Source organism: Pogonomyrmex barbatus, unplaced genomic scaffold (assembly GCF_055798465.1).
Source record: "Pogonomyrmex barbatus isolate J1 unplaced genomic scaffold, ASM5579846v1 scaffold6, whole genome shotgun sequence".
Lineage (NCBI taxonomy): Eukaryota > Metazoa > Arthropoda > Insecta > Hymenoptera > Formicidae > Pogonomyrmex > Pogonomyrmex barbatus.
The window spans coordinates 10,375,941-10,395,333 of NW_028297160.1; the positions used below are offsets into that span (position 1 = coordinate 10,375,941).

At 41.8% G+C, this 19,393-nt stretch overlaps 1 protein-coding gene across 4 annotated transcripts in view; it reads left to right on the forward strand.

Moving 5' to 3' along the window:
* LOC105432852 (uncharacterized) overlaps positions 1–19,393 on the forward strand; it is a 180,691-nt gene that overhangs the window by 95,708 nt on the left and 65,590 nt on the right. Inside the window, exon 1 of one of the 4 annotated variants that reach the window (XM_089082780.1) lies at positions 1,633–2,766. The exons of the other annotated variants lie outside the window; for them this stretch is intronic. Coding sequence (XP_088938906.1) covers positions 2,674–2,766 — 93 coding nt within the window. The 5' untranslated portion in view covers positions 1,633–2,673. Of the gene's footprint in view, positions 1–1,632; positions 2,767–19,393 lie in introns of those variants that run through there. 4 annotated transcript variants of the gene reach the window in all.

Consider the following 19,393-nt stretch of genomic DNA (forward strand, 5'->3'; position numbering starts at 1 on the left):
CCGCTTTCGTCCAGTTCCTATGACTGGTAAGGAACGTGGATCTGACACCGATCGCGAACGTATGAGACATCATCTCTGGCATCGCGGTAAAAAGAGCTGTTCGCCCGTTCGGAGATTCGACGACCACGATTACGAGGAATCCGTTAAAGAGGAACGCATTCCGCTTTTCTGTGTCGTGAGAGCATCGCTCTACCGTAAATCGCTAGTTTCGTTCTTCATGCGGTACATATCAATTTTTTTTTTTTTTTTTTCCAAATAGGAAATGTATCGTCTTCTGCATGTGCGCCTGAAATTTGCGAATGTGAATGCAAATATCGCAGCTGCGTATTTTTTTAAATATAAATTTATTTCCCTTAATCTATTTTAGAAGTATTGTTAGGTAGCTGAAATTAATATATGCAAAGTCTCTTTCCTTTTTTAAAACGTGAGCGATTTGGTTAGGCGCGATATTTAATGAGAATCTTCTTCCTTAAAAATATGATTTACATTTTTTGTTTGCTCCGATCACAGCCTATGATTGGGCTGTTTCGCTAAAAAATTAATATATAAAATTTGCATGCTTTACGCGAATTCGTCACGAACGTGTCGCTTAGCCCACGAAATCGTACGTCGCTTTTTCGTATGTTAATGCGAGAAGATTTAGGCGTCGGCGAACGATTTGGTCCAATGGTGTATCCATTAACAACGGCGGCGAACCGACAGATCTCCATAACTCGTAATAATTTAACGTCAGAACGGGGAATCTCCGCGACGGAACAAATCCGCACGCGGGATTCCGGCGATTCGCGTGTCTACAGATGTCAGTCCCCCCCCCCCCCGCCGGCCATTGTTCACCGCGACTGAAAGGACGGACGGTGCAGAAGACATGCTAATTGTGAATATGAAAATCGCGGCAGGGGTGTTCGCCGGTATAAGCTCTCGTTCTTTACGAGACACGTGCGAGAGGCTCGTCGCCTTTTTTCATGATCCCTTTTGAATCCTTGGAGCGAGGGAATTATAACAGCCGCCGTCCTTGACATTCGCGCGATGCGCCGAGATTTCGAAGAAAACGACTCGCGCTGTTCTAAAAAAAAAAAGAGAGAAGGAAACGCGATAATTTTTTTATTCAGCGGACCGAAGAGTGGGATATCCGTCGAGTATATTAATAATTAAAAATATTCTTGATTATTAATTTTTACACTGTATATTGTTTCCTATTTTTCCTTTTTTTTTTTTTTTTTTTTTTTTTTATGTAAAACTTACTTTGCAAAAATAAGTACGTCGTATTTGAGCGAGAAGAAATTCGCAATTTTTTTCTTTTATAAACCTGTCTGTTTACAGAGATCCGAGGTGTCTGAATTCCAGGTTCGCGTTCTTTTCATTTGAAGTTTCGCGCGACAGCGAATCTATCAAATCTTATTTACCGTGTCCCATATGCAGATTCTGAAGCGATTCAGTTATAAAGCATTTCGTCCATGACATTCTTTCGACTCTTTGTTCGACGAATTCCTCGCGCGCGTCCTTGATCCTTCCTAGAAACGCGCGCTAGACAACTCTTCTCGCGAGGGGACTCTATTCGCGAACGCTGCAAGAGAAACGCGAATCGCGAACGGAACGGAAGAGGAAAAATAAAACGATGGAATTGCACGAAGAGGGACGAGACGCCGCGCTAAATCGAAATCAGCAGGAAGTTTCGGCCCGGCCGATCGCTATCCCAGTTGTATTTGCGGCACTCGACAACGTGGCAATTAACGCCGAGCTTGACTATTACGAGATCTACTCGCGATGAATCTCACGGAATAATTTCGGAGTGAGTCGCCCGTATGTACATCGAATGCATTCGCGATTCGACATTATGGCGCGATTTCGTTCGTAAGTTGCTTGTTTACTGTTAATTGCGTGCGCTGTTTATCATCGAAACGGAATAATTCAAAGACAGCTTATGCAATTCGCGTAAGACAAACACGTTTGCAATTTTTATCGCGACAAGTGATTCGCGTTGCGCTTTGAGCTCGAAATAAAACTGCGCGAATAATCACTTTTTGCTCGTGAACTCAGTAGGGCGATTGAGAATACCTTGTGCAATTTTCGGACTTTACGATATACATTTCTCGAGTAGGTCGAGATATATTCATACATTTTCATTGTGATTTAAAATTTCTGCTCTCGAAATAGTTGAGATAAAGACAGCACGTGGATTCCAAGTGCTCTCTCCTCCTTGTCATCGGACTCCAGAGTTTAATTATCATAATGCCGCAACAACAACGCATGCGAGATACGTTCGCGTGATTTAACAAGCAGCTTCAATATTCATTTCCATCCGCATCGCCGAGAGCGATCAACGCTTACGCAGGAAACAAATATTTCTTGCGTCGCGCATTACTATGCACGGTGCAATATGCGGTGTGCCAATCGCATGAGTCATAGATATTCGATTCGAAACTGCGTTTACTCGTCTTATCGTAGTACACATTGATCGACGTATTTATCTGGACGTACCTGTCCGTCCGAGCGAACTGATTGAGTAATTTGAGTGCGCCTCGGTCGTTTTATCGATCGCGTCAATGGTGTGCGTCTCTCTTTGTCTTTTGTCTTTCTTTGTGTTTTTATTACGTTTGTAAAGGAAACGCGCGACAAAATGCGCGAGTGTAATATGTGAGGTTTGAAAGATTACATTCCGGACCGAGGAAGCGAATGCCCTCCGTTGCCATCACTCGTCCGACTTCCTACTTCGAAGCCCAGCTGTTAACTGTCAAGAAAATTCCGGCTTACGCTATCTTGATCACGGTAATTGCGGTAATTAAATTCGTGGTGGTTTCTTGCTCTGCGATTTCAATTCCGTTCGTCGCTGATATTTCAGATTCGCATATATATTTATGGGAGCACGAGGGAGCAGAGATTTATTTGTTAACTAATTCAATTTACAGTCAACTTACTGGATGACAGTAGTGAAAAAAAAAAAAAACTTTTTTACGCAATAACGAATTAAGGCCACGTGTAGTCTCGCTGTTGATTTCACGTGACAACGTGAATGCAAAATGATGGGACCTTAATTCTCTTCGTGTCGAATTTCTCTCTCGTTTAGCGGAAATGCAATTTGACGCGTCACTCAGGTGTTAAGTACAATAATTTTACGTATACGTTTATGCAAATTTGATTTTTAACACGTCATTAGTAATCGTAAGGTTGAAAGGTTGAAAAAAATCGACACCGCAAACTTTCTATGTCAGCCGCGAGCCATACTCATTAATAATGCAACTTTCTCGTTTCGGCTACAATCGATGCACCTTGCACCTCACGCACCTGCTGAGAACTTATTGAGTAGGGCGAGAGAAATTTCTCGAGTTAAACTAGCCTATGGTACTTCTTCGAGATAACTGCGTTCACATGATTTCATAATATTTCCGCCGTTTTACTGTTTAAATAAGTACTTCGATTTCTCCCGAGGCACGGCCGTTTCGTTTGATCAGAGAGAAACCGTTTCGACGAACTAGAGAAACTTATTAACACTTATTCCTTGAACATATATCGATTAGAATCGAAGCGTTGAAAATAAAAATGACAGAAAAAGAATTTCATGTATAAAAATTTTAGCATTAATTTTGAAAAAGTAATTTGCAATTAAATTGTATGTAAATTGCTAATTTTTTTTAATTTATCAAGCCTTTCTCCATGTTACGCTGTTCCTTTTAACGTGTTTCATTTTAACTTTTTGTTTCAACAAATTATCTTACCGTTGAGGCTCGATAGTTTGATATACGAGTCCTTATAAATGCACTTCTGATTTATTTTCTGATTTACAACCAGAAAGTATGTACCTGTGTTCCAATTACGCTCAGATTTAGTACGTCAGATAAGCTAATACGCGCCGCACGTCCGTTTTCTCCTTCGTATAACGAGATTCTTTCGGTATTCGGCCTCTGTGAGTTTAAGCGCTACTTGACACGAAGTCCTTTACCTCGTTGGCGCTCATTTAGCTCGTATTTTGATCCATTTAATTCAGTTTGCCGAGTCTCAGTGGTCCTTGTCGAGTGGCTTTCGAGCGATTAAAGTCTCGTTCAAGGCCCAGCTCCTCTCGGTAAGCCTCATTAAAATACTTTCATTCTTCGGTCGCGTCATATCTCCCGTGTATTCACGACAGGATCGCAACGGAGAAATACCTCTTGACAAATATTTAGAATAGATAAGATATAATTTTAAATAAACAATCTAAATATTTTTTTTTTTTACCAAAAAGAACAATTTTTTGTTTTATCTGCTATTATTATCGATCGTGAGACATTCGGGAGTATTCGCTGAAAATTCGTTTCTTCCATCATTTCGGGAGAGTGCGATCGATCGATAACGCGTTAAAAAAATTAGTGATTTTCTCTCTGGAAACGATTTTTAGGCTTTAGGCTTTATAACTTTTCGACGACGAACGAATCGTATCTCGCAGGCGATAAAGATACGCCTCTTCCGTGACGAGCGTAAGCGTTTTTCGTAATGGACGCGCGGTGTGTAACAGTACCGTCGAGAAAACTGTACGCGGAAACTCTATTGACGCGAAACAATTCGACGATAATGCACCTCATCTCTCTCGCTAGCGCGCGATGCACGCTCCGTTAGGAGATGCAATATCATCGGGCCTCCATTCTTTCGTTATGGAGAAGATAGATTACGATCTCTTTCTCTTCGGGGGGTTCTCTCATAATTCAATTCCATGGAACTCCCACAGCTTTCGTGCGAAACTCAGCGGCGTCGTAATCGGGCCGCATTTTCTTTGATGTGCTTTATAACGCGTAATAGGAGCGAGATCGACCAAAGGAGAGGAGAAGGGGGGGGGGGAGGGAGACGATGGAATGGATGAGGAGATCGATCGGAGCGAGGTACGGATCGAGCAGACCAATCGCATACACGTGGATTGAATAAGTGTGTAATAGCTTGGCTCGTTTACGTGAAACGTGGAACTGAAATTCACATAACCGATAATCGTGCCATGAGTTCAGATACGCAATTCCCTCTGTCACGAAAATTATTATTTTAAAACGTTATTTATCAAGATACGTATCGCTGGGGATAGAAAAGAAATACGTACGATATTTGCAATGATTTGGTTTATAAATTAATAGCGATAAAAATAATGGGCTAAATGTGTTTTTCTTTAAAAACGAAAGAAACGCATTATTATCTTTACTTCGAATTTCATTTCTTTATCATAATCAGATCTAAATGTAAACGTTATGCTCGAGTATGCAGTTGCACGATAAGAAAAAGTTGGGGATTCTAAATAATGCCGTATTATAAAGATCGTTATCGATATCTTAAATTAAAAAAAAAACATGATACGCCTCGTGCGTTATTTTCTATTTATTAATCATTTCAGGATTTTTTAATTATTCAGTAATTAATGATCGATTGACGAGCGTGCTACTTTTGAACGATCGGTCGTAATTATAAAGGGATAGAAATATGGTGGTCGATGTTTCTACGATGGACTTTCTATAATTAACGACAATTTCACGACGTTGAGAAAGATTATTATCTGTTTTCACAAAAGATATTATTTTGTATTTAATAAATAGTTATTGTCGTATTTGTCGTAATCATCAGTCTAAGTATAGCGAAAAGAGGACTTGACGACATTAAGTTACCACGTATCGCTTTCCTCGCGCATTTCATCTCGCCGGCGATGTCAAAGATCGTCGATCTCCTCCAAAGAAACAAGAGGTTCAAAGAGATATGGCGGCCCGCAGGGAAAAGTGGATGAAAATAAGGTGGCCTAGTGACTCGAGAGAAATCTCGATGACACCGTTATTTCCTTTTTAGCGCATTCACGTTTCGTTAATCTGCCTTGACAATACACCTTCGCATATTTCTACCTGATATTTTTATTCTGTTTTGCAAAATTATAAAAAAGATTTTATATTTTTTTTTTAAGATATTTTTTAACACACACACACACACACACACACACACACACACACACACACATTTTAGAATTCTCTAATGCGAATTTTAATGTGGATAAGTAAACTCTACTTTGTTTTAATATGAAATAAATCTTAATGCAATTGCATATTCTTTGAATTTTTATTTTTGAAATGGAAATGGTTGCTGAAAATAAAAAAAGGCGCGAAGGATCCTTCATCTAGCATCTTCGTACGCGCGTGTTGCACCTTGCGTGTCGAGCGTGTCAATGCGAAATTGCCGACTCGCCCCGACGATCGCCCCGGACGATCGTCGAGATAATTAACAATTATACATCGCGATCGTCGTTCCCTCGTCGACGAACCCTCAGTCAATCGTGAGTGTTCGATTCTCTCGTAAGGCGCGATCTCAATTGATAAAGGCCGCCGTAGCTGCCGTATAAATGCCTCGAATCGATATCTTATTTTTTGTTTCTCCCTTCTCAACTCTGACGGCAATTAATCAGTGCCAATATATTTCGATTTAAGTGCCCGCGCGTGCAATGCCTTGGTACGTACCCGAGATTATTACTTAATAATCTCATATACTAGTTCTTGATTAATAATATGACTGTGCTGGATGAATTTTGAATTTTTTTTTTTTTTATTTTTCGTATTCAAATACGCGCGTATCTTTTGATCGTTTTACAACGCGAGTGAACGCGATGGTTTTCAAATTTACAGTCTTTACATTTCTAGTGGTCGCTAGTTCAATTAATTAACGTTGTAAATTTGATTAATGGTATTGCGTAAAAAAGTATTTCTTTTCGATTTGTTAATCGATAACATTTCCTTCTCGTTTTCTCAATCAATCTTGCGGCTGTAACCCCTTAACTTGGAAAAATTCTCAAGGGACCAAGTCCCTCACGTCAATGCGGGAAGCATATGAAAGAAAGTCCGGAGGATTGGCACGAAGAGACCGAAGCATGTTCGCGATCAAACAAGCCGCGAATCCGATGGAAGGCCGATATCTCGTTGTTTCATTAATCGCGACACGAGGCATTGTTTCCTTATACTAGGAAACGTAAAAGTAGCGGTTCACGTTGATTCCCCCCCCCCCTCCCCTGCCCCCTCCCTCCCACTCGACAATGCGATTTCGATCTGCTTACTAAAACATATCTCGCGCGATGTGTTGTGAGAACCGACGCATGCACACGCGCTCGCAAGAGAGGTGGGCAACACGCTGTGTTCATTCATTTTCAATATTTAATTATCCTCCTCTACGCGTAATGAGCCGAGGATCCTTTCGTGCACAGTTACCGAATAAATCTCTCGTATTATGCGGCTGACATTGCGGCGGCACACGGAGGTCGGCAACCTTGAGGAATTGCATTCGCAATTCGCGTTCGTCTTTTACTTTTAAATAAGCGACCGTCGCGATCGTAGAGTGTACATACAACGCGTATATACGTTCATAATAAGCAGATTAACGCGCGCTTTATAAATAATTTATAACAGAAAATACATAAGCTGTAAACTTGTGTTTTACATGTGGTTCGCGAGGATAAAATAGCTCGTCAATGCGAGAATTACGGCCTTAATGGAACGTTTTACGTGGCGTTTTTTTCATACAGGCGCGATACAGATTTTACAGCTTTACAGCGGAGCGCTCGCGAATTAAAATCCAGTTCGTACGAGGAAATCTCTTCCCGATACGCTATCGCGCCGCCGCTAATAACGCCGCTATGAAATAAAATAGCATCGCGAATGCCTAACTCATGCCGCTACTTAAACGTTAATGACACGACGTCGGTGCCCGAGCAGGAAATTCCGGATGAATCCAGGCGCGCCCCTCGATGCGATTTTAGAGCGAGTGTTTTATCGGCCATTAGTTTGATTTGCGGTAAGTGCCTCGTTACGCAATGGATGCCATCGGTTTCTGCCTGCCACGCGAGCAGGACGGGACGAGCGTGCGCAGGCCGCGAGCGAGCGAACGAGCCTGCCGATAAAGACGATCGATATCTCGATCCTTCGCGCGATTGTTTAAGAGCGATATTAGCATAGACATAGTATAGATAGACCGAGCATGCTATGTACCAGGCAATGGGCGACATGTGCGAGTGAAAAGAAACAACACCTGATTTCTCTCTCTCTCTCTCTCTCTCTCTCTCTCTCTCTCTCTCTCTAATAGAAGAAGATGAGGGAAATATTAAGTGAGAACTGTGTCTATGATAGGAATCATGGGTATTAGCGTCGATCTTGTACTCTCTTCGACCTTCCCCCCCTTCCCGCATTTTTACCGATATCTTCGATCTCGCCGAATGACACGCTTAATTTCGCGGATGTTAATCGACGACGCGCGGAACGCGCGTCCGACCGTCGGTCTACCAAGCGACCTGAATTTCTTCCGTCGTCAAGAGTTGTCAACAAGAAACTTATACAAATGTGATATTTACATCTTTCATATTTTAGCAACTGTTATCAGCCGTATTTGTATGAACTCTCGTATCACGCTCGAACGCTTTCGCTTTTGGAATGTTAGGTGTACCTATCGAGCGCGCACCGTGACTTCCCTTCTTTCGGCAACTCTTCGATGACGTCGGGATACGCGATGTTGCGAGACAAAACGGTTTGTTCTCTCGCGAGAAATTAGTCACGCTTTTCGTCGTAGGACGTAGATCGCGTTCGATCGTACTATCCCTAAAGTGCATCCGCTTCTTTCTCGCCGTCCACACCCTGCGCGTCATATTACAAGCGCGCGTCGTTCCGAGCGTATGTCGAAATCGTCCGAGGATGAATCGTCCTCACCATTGTTTGCAAACACCTACGGGATACATCGCACGAGAGTTGCTCTTTACCCCTCTCTCCTCCTCCCCTCCCCTCTCCCAGCGGTCCTCGCCGCCACGGCGGGAATTCGCGTGCCTTGGGTGCCGTCGATCTTCGTTTTAGTAAGGTGGATTACTCGTTAACATGTCACGGAATCGCGGCGCTATGACGATAATCGAATATATTTCCAACACACTGTCCAGACAGAAGTATCTATTTGGACGGGCGAACGTTGTACTACGCGCCTTATAAGCACGCAAGAATTATGAAAGCCCCCCCGCCCCCCCCCCTACGCGGTATTCTTTATGGTGGCGCTTAAAAGAGTTACGAGAATTTTATTATACTTTTGATTCGTTTCTTCTGATTTTTAATGAAAAATTTAATGGACCGGAGAACTCGAATTCTTTTCACGTAACGCTCTATTATCTCTTTTTTTTTTAAATTCATGTTTTTCTAAATTTTTCAGATTTCTTTTTTTTGTTCCCTTTTGATGTGCGTGACATTGACAGTCGCGACAATCGAGGCTCGATATCCGGCGATCGAGATCAGACGCGCGTCTATCTCTCGCGAGGCGATATCGGTAGGTATCCGAGGAACGTAACCCGCCGATAATAATGACCGTTATCGCCTTTATTGCATCGGACGCGCGCCCATATCCCTCGCACGTCCGATAATCCGTTTTGTTGTACGTAGGACGCGCGCGCGTGCATTCGCGCGCACGCGTCGACCGCTGGCAAAGCGCTGCGATGCAACCCACCCGCTGGTTCCTCGCGAGCCGCCGATCGATGATCCATCGATCGCGCGAACGATGCGCCGCGGGTAGCCTCGGCGCAATATCGCCGCCAGATATATCTCCGACGTGTCTCTCTCTCTCGCTGCCAGTATCCGCCCGTGTATTCGCGAATCGCGTTCCTCGCGCTTGTACTTACGTACGACGTCGCTCGCGCGTAATTCAAGTCAAATTCGCTTCGTGCCTCCTTCACAAGGTGGTTCCCGGAAGTTGCCCGCACCTCCTCCCACCTCCGTTTGGACTTGTAAGGAAATGTTTCTTTAACACGCGATATATTAACATTCTTCGATTATGGAGGTCTTCGTACGTGAACTCTTTTAAATTTTCAATGTTTTATTTTTTATTTGATCGCAAAAACTCTTGTACAGATTTGAAGAGCGCAATTCTGCCAAAGCGTACCCCAAGTGGAAATATTATTTATGCGTATACGTTTTATATTTTATTTCCTATTCACTGGTTGAGCTTTAGTAGCTTTGTGTATCGCGGAACGTGTCAGGACGGATGCCATAATTCATTTTAATACCCGATTAATTCCGTTCTTTCGCTACTGAATGGCTTTTCAAGCGCTCGTCTCGCATTAACATTCGTATGCGTGATCATAAATAATCTTTTCGAGAATTTTTCGTCTCTTTCCCGACGTTTCTCGATTTTTCGCGCTTGGACTTTCGGCCGACAGGTGTGAAGTGGAACGGTACAAAAAAACCGAGTCGACAAAATGCATTCCTATATCGCGCAGAGAGGGCAGAGGGGAGGGGGAGGGTGAGAGAGCGAGGTCGTCTCTTCTAGATCCATTACTTATGCATTCGTGTAGAGCTGGCGGATCGGGTCTTGCTCGCAGTCCTCTCTACCCCATAATCTACAGTCGCACAATGTCGCCTGATTATGGCCGCGCCGATATGCCGTTGATTCGACCGGGTCACAAACCTACGCGCGTATTCAAATATTAAGCCGGACTGATGCGCACGTGCACGCGCGTAGAGACGCGCATACGAAATCTTTGCTTGTGACAATTATTAATCGCATCTGAAATACAACGATTTTCCGCTCACCCTTTGAGAGAATTTCAATTAAGAAATAGCAAGAAAATTGAAATCGAATGATTTTTCAATTCGTTTGAATGAACAGCGTAGTGATTTTAACATTATTTCAAACGTTCAAAAGTTTCCCGGAACTCTTTTGAAAATTTAATTATTCTTCGTAAATTAATTTTCTATGTTGATATATACATATATATATATATATATTTTTTTTTAAATTAATTATATTTTGAACTCTATGCACAGGATATATAGGGTTCATAAGCGGAATGTAGATAGGTGGATAGGGACATGAGATACTGGCATTGTTGGATGTTATAGCATATGAATGATACGAGAGAAGAACGAAAGCAATGTTCCAGTCTCCTCTTTCGAGAAACGCATGGGTATTTGTCATTCATTGTGCATTACTCTATAAAGATATAATGCGACAAGCGCACACAGCGAGTGAAATATGTCAGTTTGTATTTTACTTTACGGATCCTGCAGTCTCTTACTCCATTACATGTTTGTACAACAATATATACATAAGCGAAAGATGTAAAAGGGAAAAGGTAGAGACGCTTTAATAAAGACGCTTTATTTCTGTTTTATTTTGTTTGTGTTTTATTCACAAGAAGAATCAAGCTTGAAAACATATAAAGCGACATTCTACAAAAATCATATATACAAATAGAAATATTGTTATACATATGTATAATCTCTACGTTTCTGCTTTCGCTTACTTTCAATTTTATTTTTATCCAAAAAGTATGTAAGACACATATGATATTCGCTCAGTCGGAACGATATTCCGTGACGCTACGCATTATCGCGAGAGTAATCGTGGTACGAGATTAATTTAATCAACACCACGACGACGGTACTCAAAGGATAAGGTGGACGAGGTGCGTAAGTCCGTTCGCGCACGTGCAATCGCCTTGGAGAAATCCCGCGTGGCTCGAATCCGCGCGCTGAATTTGCATGACAATGCCGAATCAACTCGAGCAGATCGCATCGGGCGAAGAAGGGAGGATTCGCGGCGAGACGGGAGAACGGAAGGGGGGAGGAGGGATCGACCGGGGGGGGAGACGACGTTCGTTGGGATGTTTCGAAAAAGAGGCTGGGCGCGAGAGACGCGTATACGTTTAAATACGTGCGATATCAGTATTTACCGTGAATGGTGCTCGAGAGAGGGTTACTTCCTCCCTCCTCATCATTTCACGACGTGATCGCGATGAATCTTACACGCCGCACGAACGCCGCACGCTTCTACCTTCTACCTTCTTCTCCCCCTTTGCCCCCTTCCTTAGTCCTCCTCTTTTTTGTCCCGCTGTACTTTTTCACGGGAACATGATTTATGCCCCTCCTCGGGAGATCCAGAGAAGAGACCTTCGACCCTCATTCAACTCCCATCGAGGCGAAGCTCGCGTCGTAGATGGAGAAATACAAAAATCATCGCGGAGGGATGAGGAGGACAGCTACTAGAGGGAAATTTGGAGAAGCTTCTTCGTACCCTTTAACCCTTTAACCGTCTTCTCAATATGCTAATTTCGACACTTGCGAAGAATGTGGCTGCAATAAAAGTTGCGTTTCACAGAGATGTCGTTTTTGATTAAAAAAATTATTGCTCTTTTTTTTTTATATATAATGTATAGTATTGAAAATAATGTGGTATTGGAAAAATGATGTTACGAATTTAATTAGAAACGAGTTTTAATTAAACTCTAAATTTTTCCGATTATCGATTATCTCCCCCTCGGGAAAGCGGATCTTCATCACCAGTTCCGCGTTACCATAAAAGATGCGCTTTCGTAAGATTGAGACGCGAAGAAGGGACAGTTGTGTCCCGGTGATTGGTGTCACGCCGTGATATCGATCGAAGTGGCCTTGTTTTTTTTTCATCGCGCAGCACGACATGAGATTAATCCGAAACTTGCTGCGTGACCTATTAAACGTTTCTTGATCAGCTCCGCTGATCGGTGACTCGGAAACACCTTGTCCTTGGAATTGGAATTTTACGGCACTGCTGTCTTTGCGCAATTCCATTGCTGATTCTCGTTTTTTTCCCCTCGGGCACAACTCGCCTCACCATATACACCTGTGCGACTTGCTAGCCTATATTTGCTTTTCTCACAGCAATCAGAGAATTTCACATATCGAAAGCAAACGTCTTTCTGTCCGGCTCACTTTACGTACGAAGGGAGCAAAACACAAAGAACTTCGCATGCCCCGAGAATTACGATAGTTTTACTAACATGCGGAATTGGAAGAATGGGTACGTTGAATGTCGACATAATTTGAAAGGGAATTTTTATTCTATTTTTTTTTTATGCCGAGGGTTGCGAGATTTTTCACTACGCCTATATTACATTTTTCATCTCTATGGTGGGATAAGAGCCCGCACCAGCTGTCATTCACATAGTGCAAGGCGTGACATAATAGAGTGGTCTGAGGGACGTCAAAAATGGGGGCCCATTGTGTGAGAAGTACGTTACATAGGCGTAATTTCAAACTACGCATAAATAGCGTCGTCAATTTCATGGGGGTCCCTCCGTTACGAAAGAGAAGAACGAACGTTCCATGAGGCGCCAGTGGCTGCCGCAGTGTGTCTCTCTCTCTCATTTTTCCATTAAGATGTGACGCTCATTGTTCGTGCGTCGTATTTTTCATCGGAAACTGTGAACGTCGGTCGATCCTCGCTCGAAAGCGAGAACAGCGCGAGTTGTCGCGCGTTAGCGCTGACGTAAGTCCGTTACGAAACGAATTACCTGTAGCATCGCTGTAACGCATTATCTCGTTGACTTTGCTCCGAATGAGAGTATATTTTTATATCGAATTATTTATGTATATTTCAGTTGGATAACGCAGTTTTAGAAAATTATCGCGAGTTTAAAGTTACACAATTTAAGAATCATATTTCGAACAATTAGAAAAATATTTTTTATTTTGTAACAATACAATTTGCTGTTACATTTATGTTATTTTACTGACAATAATATTACAGAAAAAAAAAAAAGAAAATGTATCGATGTTAAAATTATTTTTTTAATAAATATACGTTACTTGAATAGAAAAGCCAAATTTCTGAGATGCAAAAGGTAAGCTTTGAAAGAATTGATTTTTATCGATATTAACTTGGCCAAAGCTCATCCTGTTTGATCTTTTAGAGCACTTTCGATTTCGCATGTGCAAGATAGTACGTGTCTTCCTCGGTAGAGCATGATTCCTCGAAATTTACGAACCGGAACGCGTAAGATTATTTCGTTGCTGGTAGCACAGAGGTTCCAACAAAAGGGAAGCAAAGGTGAGGGATCAGGAAGGAGAGAGAAAGAGAGAGCGCACGAGAGGGAGGAGGGGGGAGGGGACCGGAAGGAGGTATCCAACAGGATGTGCGCGTACGTCCTTTCGGCATTGTGTGTAGACCGGAACTGTGGGAAAACCTCCGCACTTGGAAACATCGAGCGCGATGCGAGTTCTATCTCTCTTGATTCTCGTGGCGAGGCGCCGTTTTATGAATATTCCATTCGCGCCCGTCACGCGGGAATTCGAGAAAATTGCGTAAATGCGTACGTTTTTTTTCCAATTCCAACGAGACGCGGATGTTGATTAATTAGTCCACTGGAGCGACGAGAAGATTCCCGCGTGGAAAAACTCGCGCCGCTTTTTCTCAATTAGCAATTAAAAAAATTATGTGGTCACGCCTCTACAACTATGGCTTTCCGTGATGTTCAAATGAAAATGTATCACGAGCTAAGGCTATTGACATTGTTTTACGAGTAACATGAAGTTTACGAGTACTTATCGTACTCTAATGATAATAAGATAAAAGACAACTTTTCATAATTATCACGCTTGTGTGAGTGCTGTTTGAAAGCGAACGCTCTCGCCACGTGATATATATTTTGGCACAATTCTGGCGAGGATTGTATTTTGTAGTTCGCAGTTAATTAAGTCCGTTGACAGCGAAATAAAACGAGAGACTGATGAAATATCCATTGGCGAGCTACTTTCACTCGCCGCGATACATCTCGACGTTCGCGCCGACACGGTCGAAAAGGCGCCCATTGTGCGGGAATTACAATGGGGAGTTATTGGTAACTCTCATGCGAAACGATTTCGCATAATACATGATTCGGTTGAATTTTAACCTTTTATCGTCGTATATATCGGCCGGTATTCTTGACTCGTATGTCGAGTATTGGCGTGTTATTTGTTCTCACAACTGTCGTCCCATAAATAGGAAAATGGCGCTATATCTTGTTGGCGTACGCATAACGAAATAAAAAAAGTTTTTTTATTAATGAAGGAAGATAATATATTTCTAAGAATCGTATTCTTATATCTCATTAATTTAATTTCTTGTCACATAAGGTTTTTTGGCATGAATTAAAAATATGTTTAATCGATTTATTAGTGTATCTTCCTATGCACGAGGGATTTTTGATTAAATGTAGGAAATATCCGTTTCCTATAAGAGATCGACCAATTTATCAGATCTCTGGGCGTTGGATTAATTAATTCTTCAAATCTCGCAATTCGTGCAAATTTATTTAATCGGGAGCATTCCATCGAGTCTGCAGTAATGAGACTCGACTGTTTAAAACATCTTAACGCGAGTCATTTGATCAACGACCTTTGAATAAATGTGATAACTCTCTTTCTGACTCAAAGGTATCTGAGATATTACAACTCTCCAGTCCGTTATGAGAAACGGTGACGGGGAACGGAAAAAAAAAAAAAAAAAAAAGAGAGAAAGAGAAGCGACCGCCGGTCTCGAGAGCTGGCATCGAGTTGGAAATTGCAGCGATTTCTTAACTCCAAAAGAGTCGAGCGCTCCGGTTAGATACGTGATCGATGTACGCACGCGACATTTATCGATTTCTACGCGAGATCGCGTGGAAAGGACGGTCGATCGAAACTTCGTTGTCTCTCACGAGCGACTAGTAAGGCGCGCACGAACTCGCCGTAAATGAAAAAAAAAAGGGGGGGGGAAGATTTGCGGCCGCGACGTGACACGACGAGTCCGAGTCGACGAAGATCCTTCCGACGCTCGAGTTTCTGTTTGCTCAAACGTACATATGTACGTTCGTGTACGTGTCTCGTATCTACCTATCTATACTCGGCGCTTAACCCTTTCGCTCCCGGTGTCCCCGATTGTGGGCACACTTTTTCTTCATTTGCAAATACGCAAACGAAATTTTAGAGACGCCCGGAGTACCGTTGTTTCGATCGGTAGACGCCGTTCTGAGTTATGAGCCGAGTCGTTTAGCGCCTAATTTTCGAAATATTAAGTTCATAAATGAGCTTTGAGAAACTTGTTAATGAATTGCTGATTCTCTCATTTTTTTTTTTTATTTAGCATATCAATGTCACATACACGTTGGCTATTCGCGTCGAGATCTCAATATTGATGACAATATCACATTCGGAATATAGATCATATCACGTATGAAGAAATACTTTTTGTTTATGATTCGACATAATTATACTAAAAATAAAAAAACTATTTCAGCTATCGCGCGGCAGCTCACGTCAAGTTTGACGACGAGCGCGAGAACTCACGAATCGACGTAACGAGCCGACAAGAGGACTCTCGGCCGAAGAAATATTTGGAGACTCGCGTCACAGAGTACCGTTAGCTTAGGGCGCCCGCCGATCAGCGATTTTTCGCGGATTTCGTTTCTTCGGCCGCCGAGTCACAAATTTCGCGTCCAGGTCACGACGCCGAATGTCCGGTCGGCCAACAGATGTTTGCGTTTTTTTGCCGGCCGAAAACAGTCCGCGCGCGCGCCACACACACACACACACACACACACACACACACACACACACACACACACACACAAAACCGCTTTTCTCTCGTTAATTAGTTGCCGCTCGCTCGCCCTCGCGTATCCTATTACCAACGTGAGCGGACGGTCAATTATTTCGTCATCGTCGTCGTCATCGCAGTTCGGTTGAACCTCGGATTGTCGCACCTGATCATCGGGCGGGCGAACAGTCATCGATCATCGACCTTTCAAAGTCGCCTCGCGGAAACGTATCATTAAGATAATACGGTTCTTTTACACATTAATTACTTTATTTCTCATCTAATTCTAAATAATGTTAGTAATGCTCCACACACTTACTCACGTAACTAACTATAGTATTTTCACATTCTCATAAAAGTACAACATAGGCACGATATACAGAAGTAAACTTGTTTATTCTGGCGTTCTGAGAGACCAATAAGGAATTAATCCCGTAATTGAATCATGCACGCAGTAGACGATATTTGTATGAAACGTTACAGTATAGATGCAGAATATTTCTTCCCCCCCCCCCCACAAAAGTATATCGAACAAGAAGAAATGAGATTATATATGCGCGCGCGATCTCGGCGGACGTTTTTCTGCGGTTTCCGCTCCAGATACAAGCAACCAGGCCGTATAACTCGCCTGCGCCGATTATGGCAGGACGGGCTTTTGCACTCATTCCTCTCGTTATGTGCGTGCTCTTTCGCGACTGCCCATCTTTATGATCATACGAACTTCGTGCCAACGGTAGTCCTATTTTGACATCGACATTCGACCTGAAGAGAAAACCGGTATCGTCTCTTAGGCTTCCATTAAAACTCACGTAAATATTTTCAGTTGTTTATCTGCAAATTTAATTAGATCAACAATAAATATCTTGAATAAATATATTCAATATTGAAAAAAAGATATTCAATGTTTATTAAACAAAAGTAAAGATGGAATTTTTTAAAGATTGAAAAATTTAATAAATAACATATTAATTAAATTTTACATGGTCGTAAATTACATAATCGTAAATCTTTGAAGGATAGAAATTAACATTTTCTGATAAATATGTATCTTTATTGATACAACTAATTACATAGATAAATAAGATGTCCTATACTACTTAAACGAATAAAGATCCTACTTTTAATCGTCAGAAGATTATTTTGTTTTATCTATTAACAATTTATCCGTGTCATTGACCGACTCGTGCATAAGCAAATTGCAGGTTGCAAAATTTACCTTTGCGATTTATCATCACTCATTTACGCCATTTACATACATTTCGCGAAACGCGAATCATGGGCGGCACGTGCGATAATTCTCGAAATCGCGAGAGGGGGCCCAACTTGAGATATTTTCGCGAGAGTCGCGTTAATTTCCGGAGTGACGGCGAGCATCGCGAGTCTCGAGAGATCTCGCGTTACGGATGTAATAATCCGCAAAAAAGGTTGGAATTACTAATGTCTCTCTCCCTCTCTCTCTCTCCCTTTTTCGCGACACGGTGCGTGGTGGTCGGTAACGCGAGACCCCACGGAAATCTTGATACACCTACGTTCACGTGTAAAACGTATTTCACCGTGCGCTATTTACATAATGCACGGTTACATGCCGCGGATCTTATGCATACATCGATCGGCCCGTGTACATCACGTGTTTCCATCGCGCGAGAAAAAAATGTATGTCGAATTTACAGATATTGGAATTTTACCGATACGAATAGTTCTCTAATGAATCACAAAATAATATCATTGATTCTTGCTGCAAATCGAAATCTTTTCGGCTGTACAGAACTTTTATTCGAAATTTTTACACTGTGGTAACACTTAACGTAAAAACGTGATACTATTTTGGATTGAAAAACTAGATTTTTTTGCACTCGCATCGATTTTGTATGTATTCTGTTGGAGATTCTATTTGGTAAGTTTTTTTTTTTTATAGAAATATATACGTAAATGGCATACGAGAAGATATTATCATAATAGGAATCATATATTTCAATACAAGTTATGAAGATTATTATACTGCCGATTTTTAATGACGACATATTTTTATCGATTATTCATCGCGTAGTAGAGCTCGCGACATATACGTTTTAAATATGATCATTCTGTTTCGCTACAAAAACCAATATCGATGTTGATTCCAATTAATAGCACCGCTAGAAATCAAGCTTTTACGATCTTGCATTCCTTTCCTTATAAGATTCATGGATCTCCGCATAAACATCTGTATTAATATTTAAATACTGCCATGCGCGATCAGTTCTCTAACTAAACAGTTCGTATCTCATCCAGCAATAGATAGTCATAACATCCCATTATAATTCGAAAACGTGAAGCTCGTAATATAAAATCTTATTACGGCATAAAATAATTATTAAAATCACACAATATTAAACAATATTAGTGCTTATTTATTTTAAAATTATTATCTGATAATTAATTTTCGAAGTTAATCCTCCGTCACATTTAACACATCATGCTTCTTCTCTTCTCAGCACTCAGGATCACTATGAACGTAGAATTTTCTAAAACCCAGCTATTTTCTTCCTTCGCGTCTCTTGCGCAAGAAATGTAATTATATTTATTCCTGATTTTTCCGGATGCGCGACCTTTCCGCTCACACGCACTTTGCGTTGTTTACGCTCCCGCACTCGCGGAACCACCCCTTCCCGCACAGCCGACAGACACCCCCACACGACGAAACACCTGTTGCGCTCGAAACAGTAGCGCGACGCGTACGTTCCCTCGCGCCGTCTTTCTTTTCTTTTCTTCTTCCGCCTGCACGTGCTTCTTCTTCCGCTCTTGCGATACCCTATGTGCACCCTGAAACCGCATTGCGTGCGTGCATAACATTAATATTTTTATGCTGGTATTATTTTGTGCTATGGTGCTTTTCATTACAATTGCAATTAATTTCCCCCTGACGAGTAAACAATTTTTCAACATTTTCTTACAAGGCTTACAAGCTTGCTTATTTGCAAATAAATAAAATATAGCATGTTCAGACGTGTTCAGAAGCTGTTACAAGCCTATTATGAAATTCTAGCAAGATTAATCGCAATAAAAAAAATTTTATTTAGAATAACTGGCGTATATATAA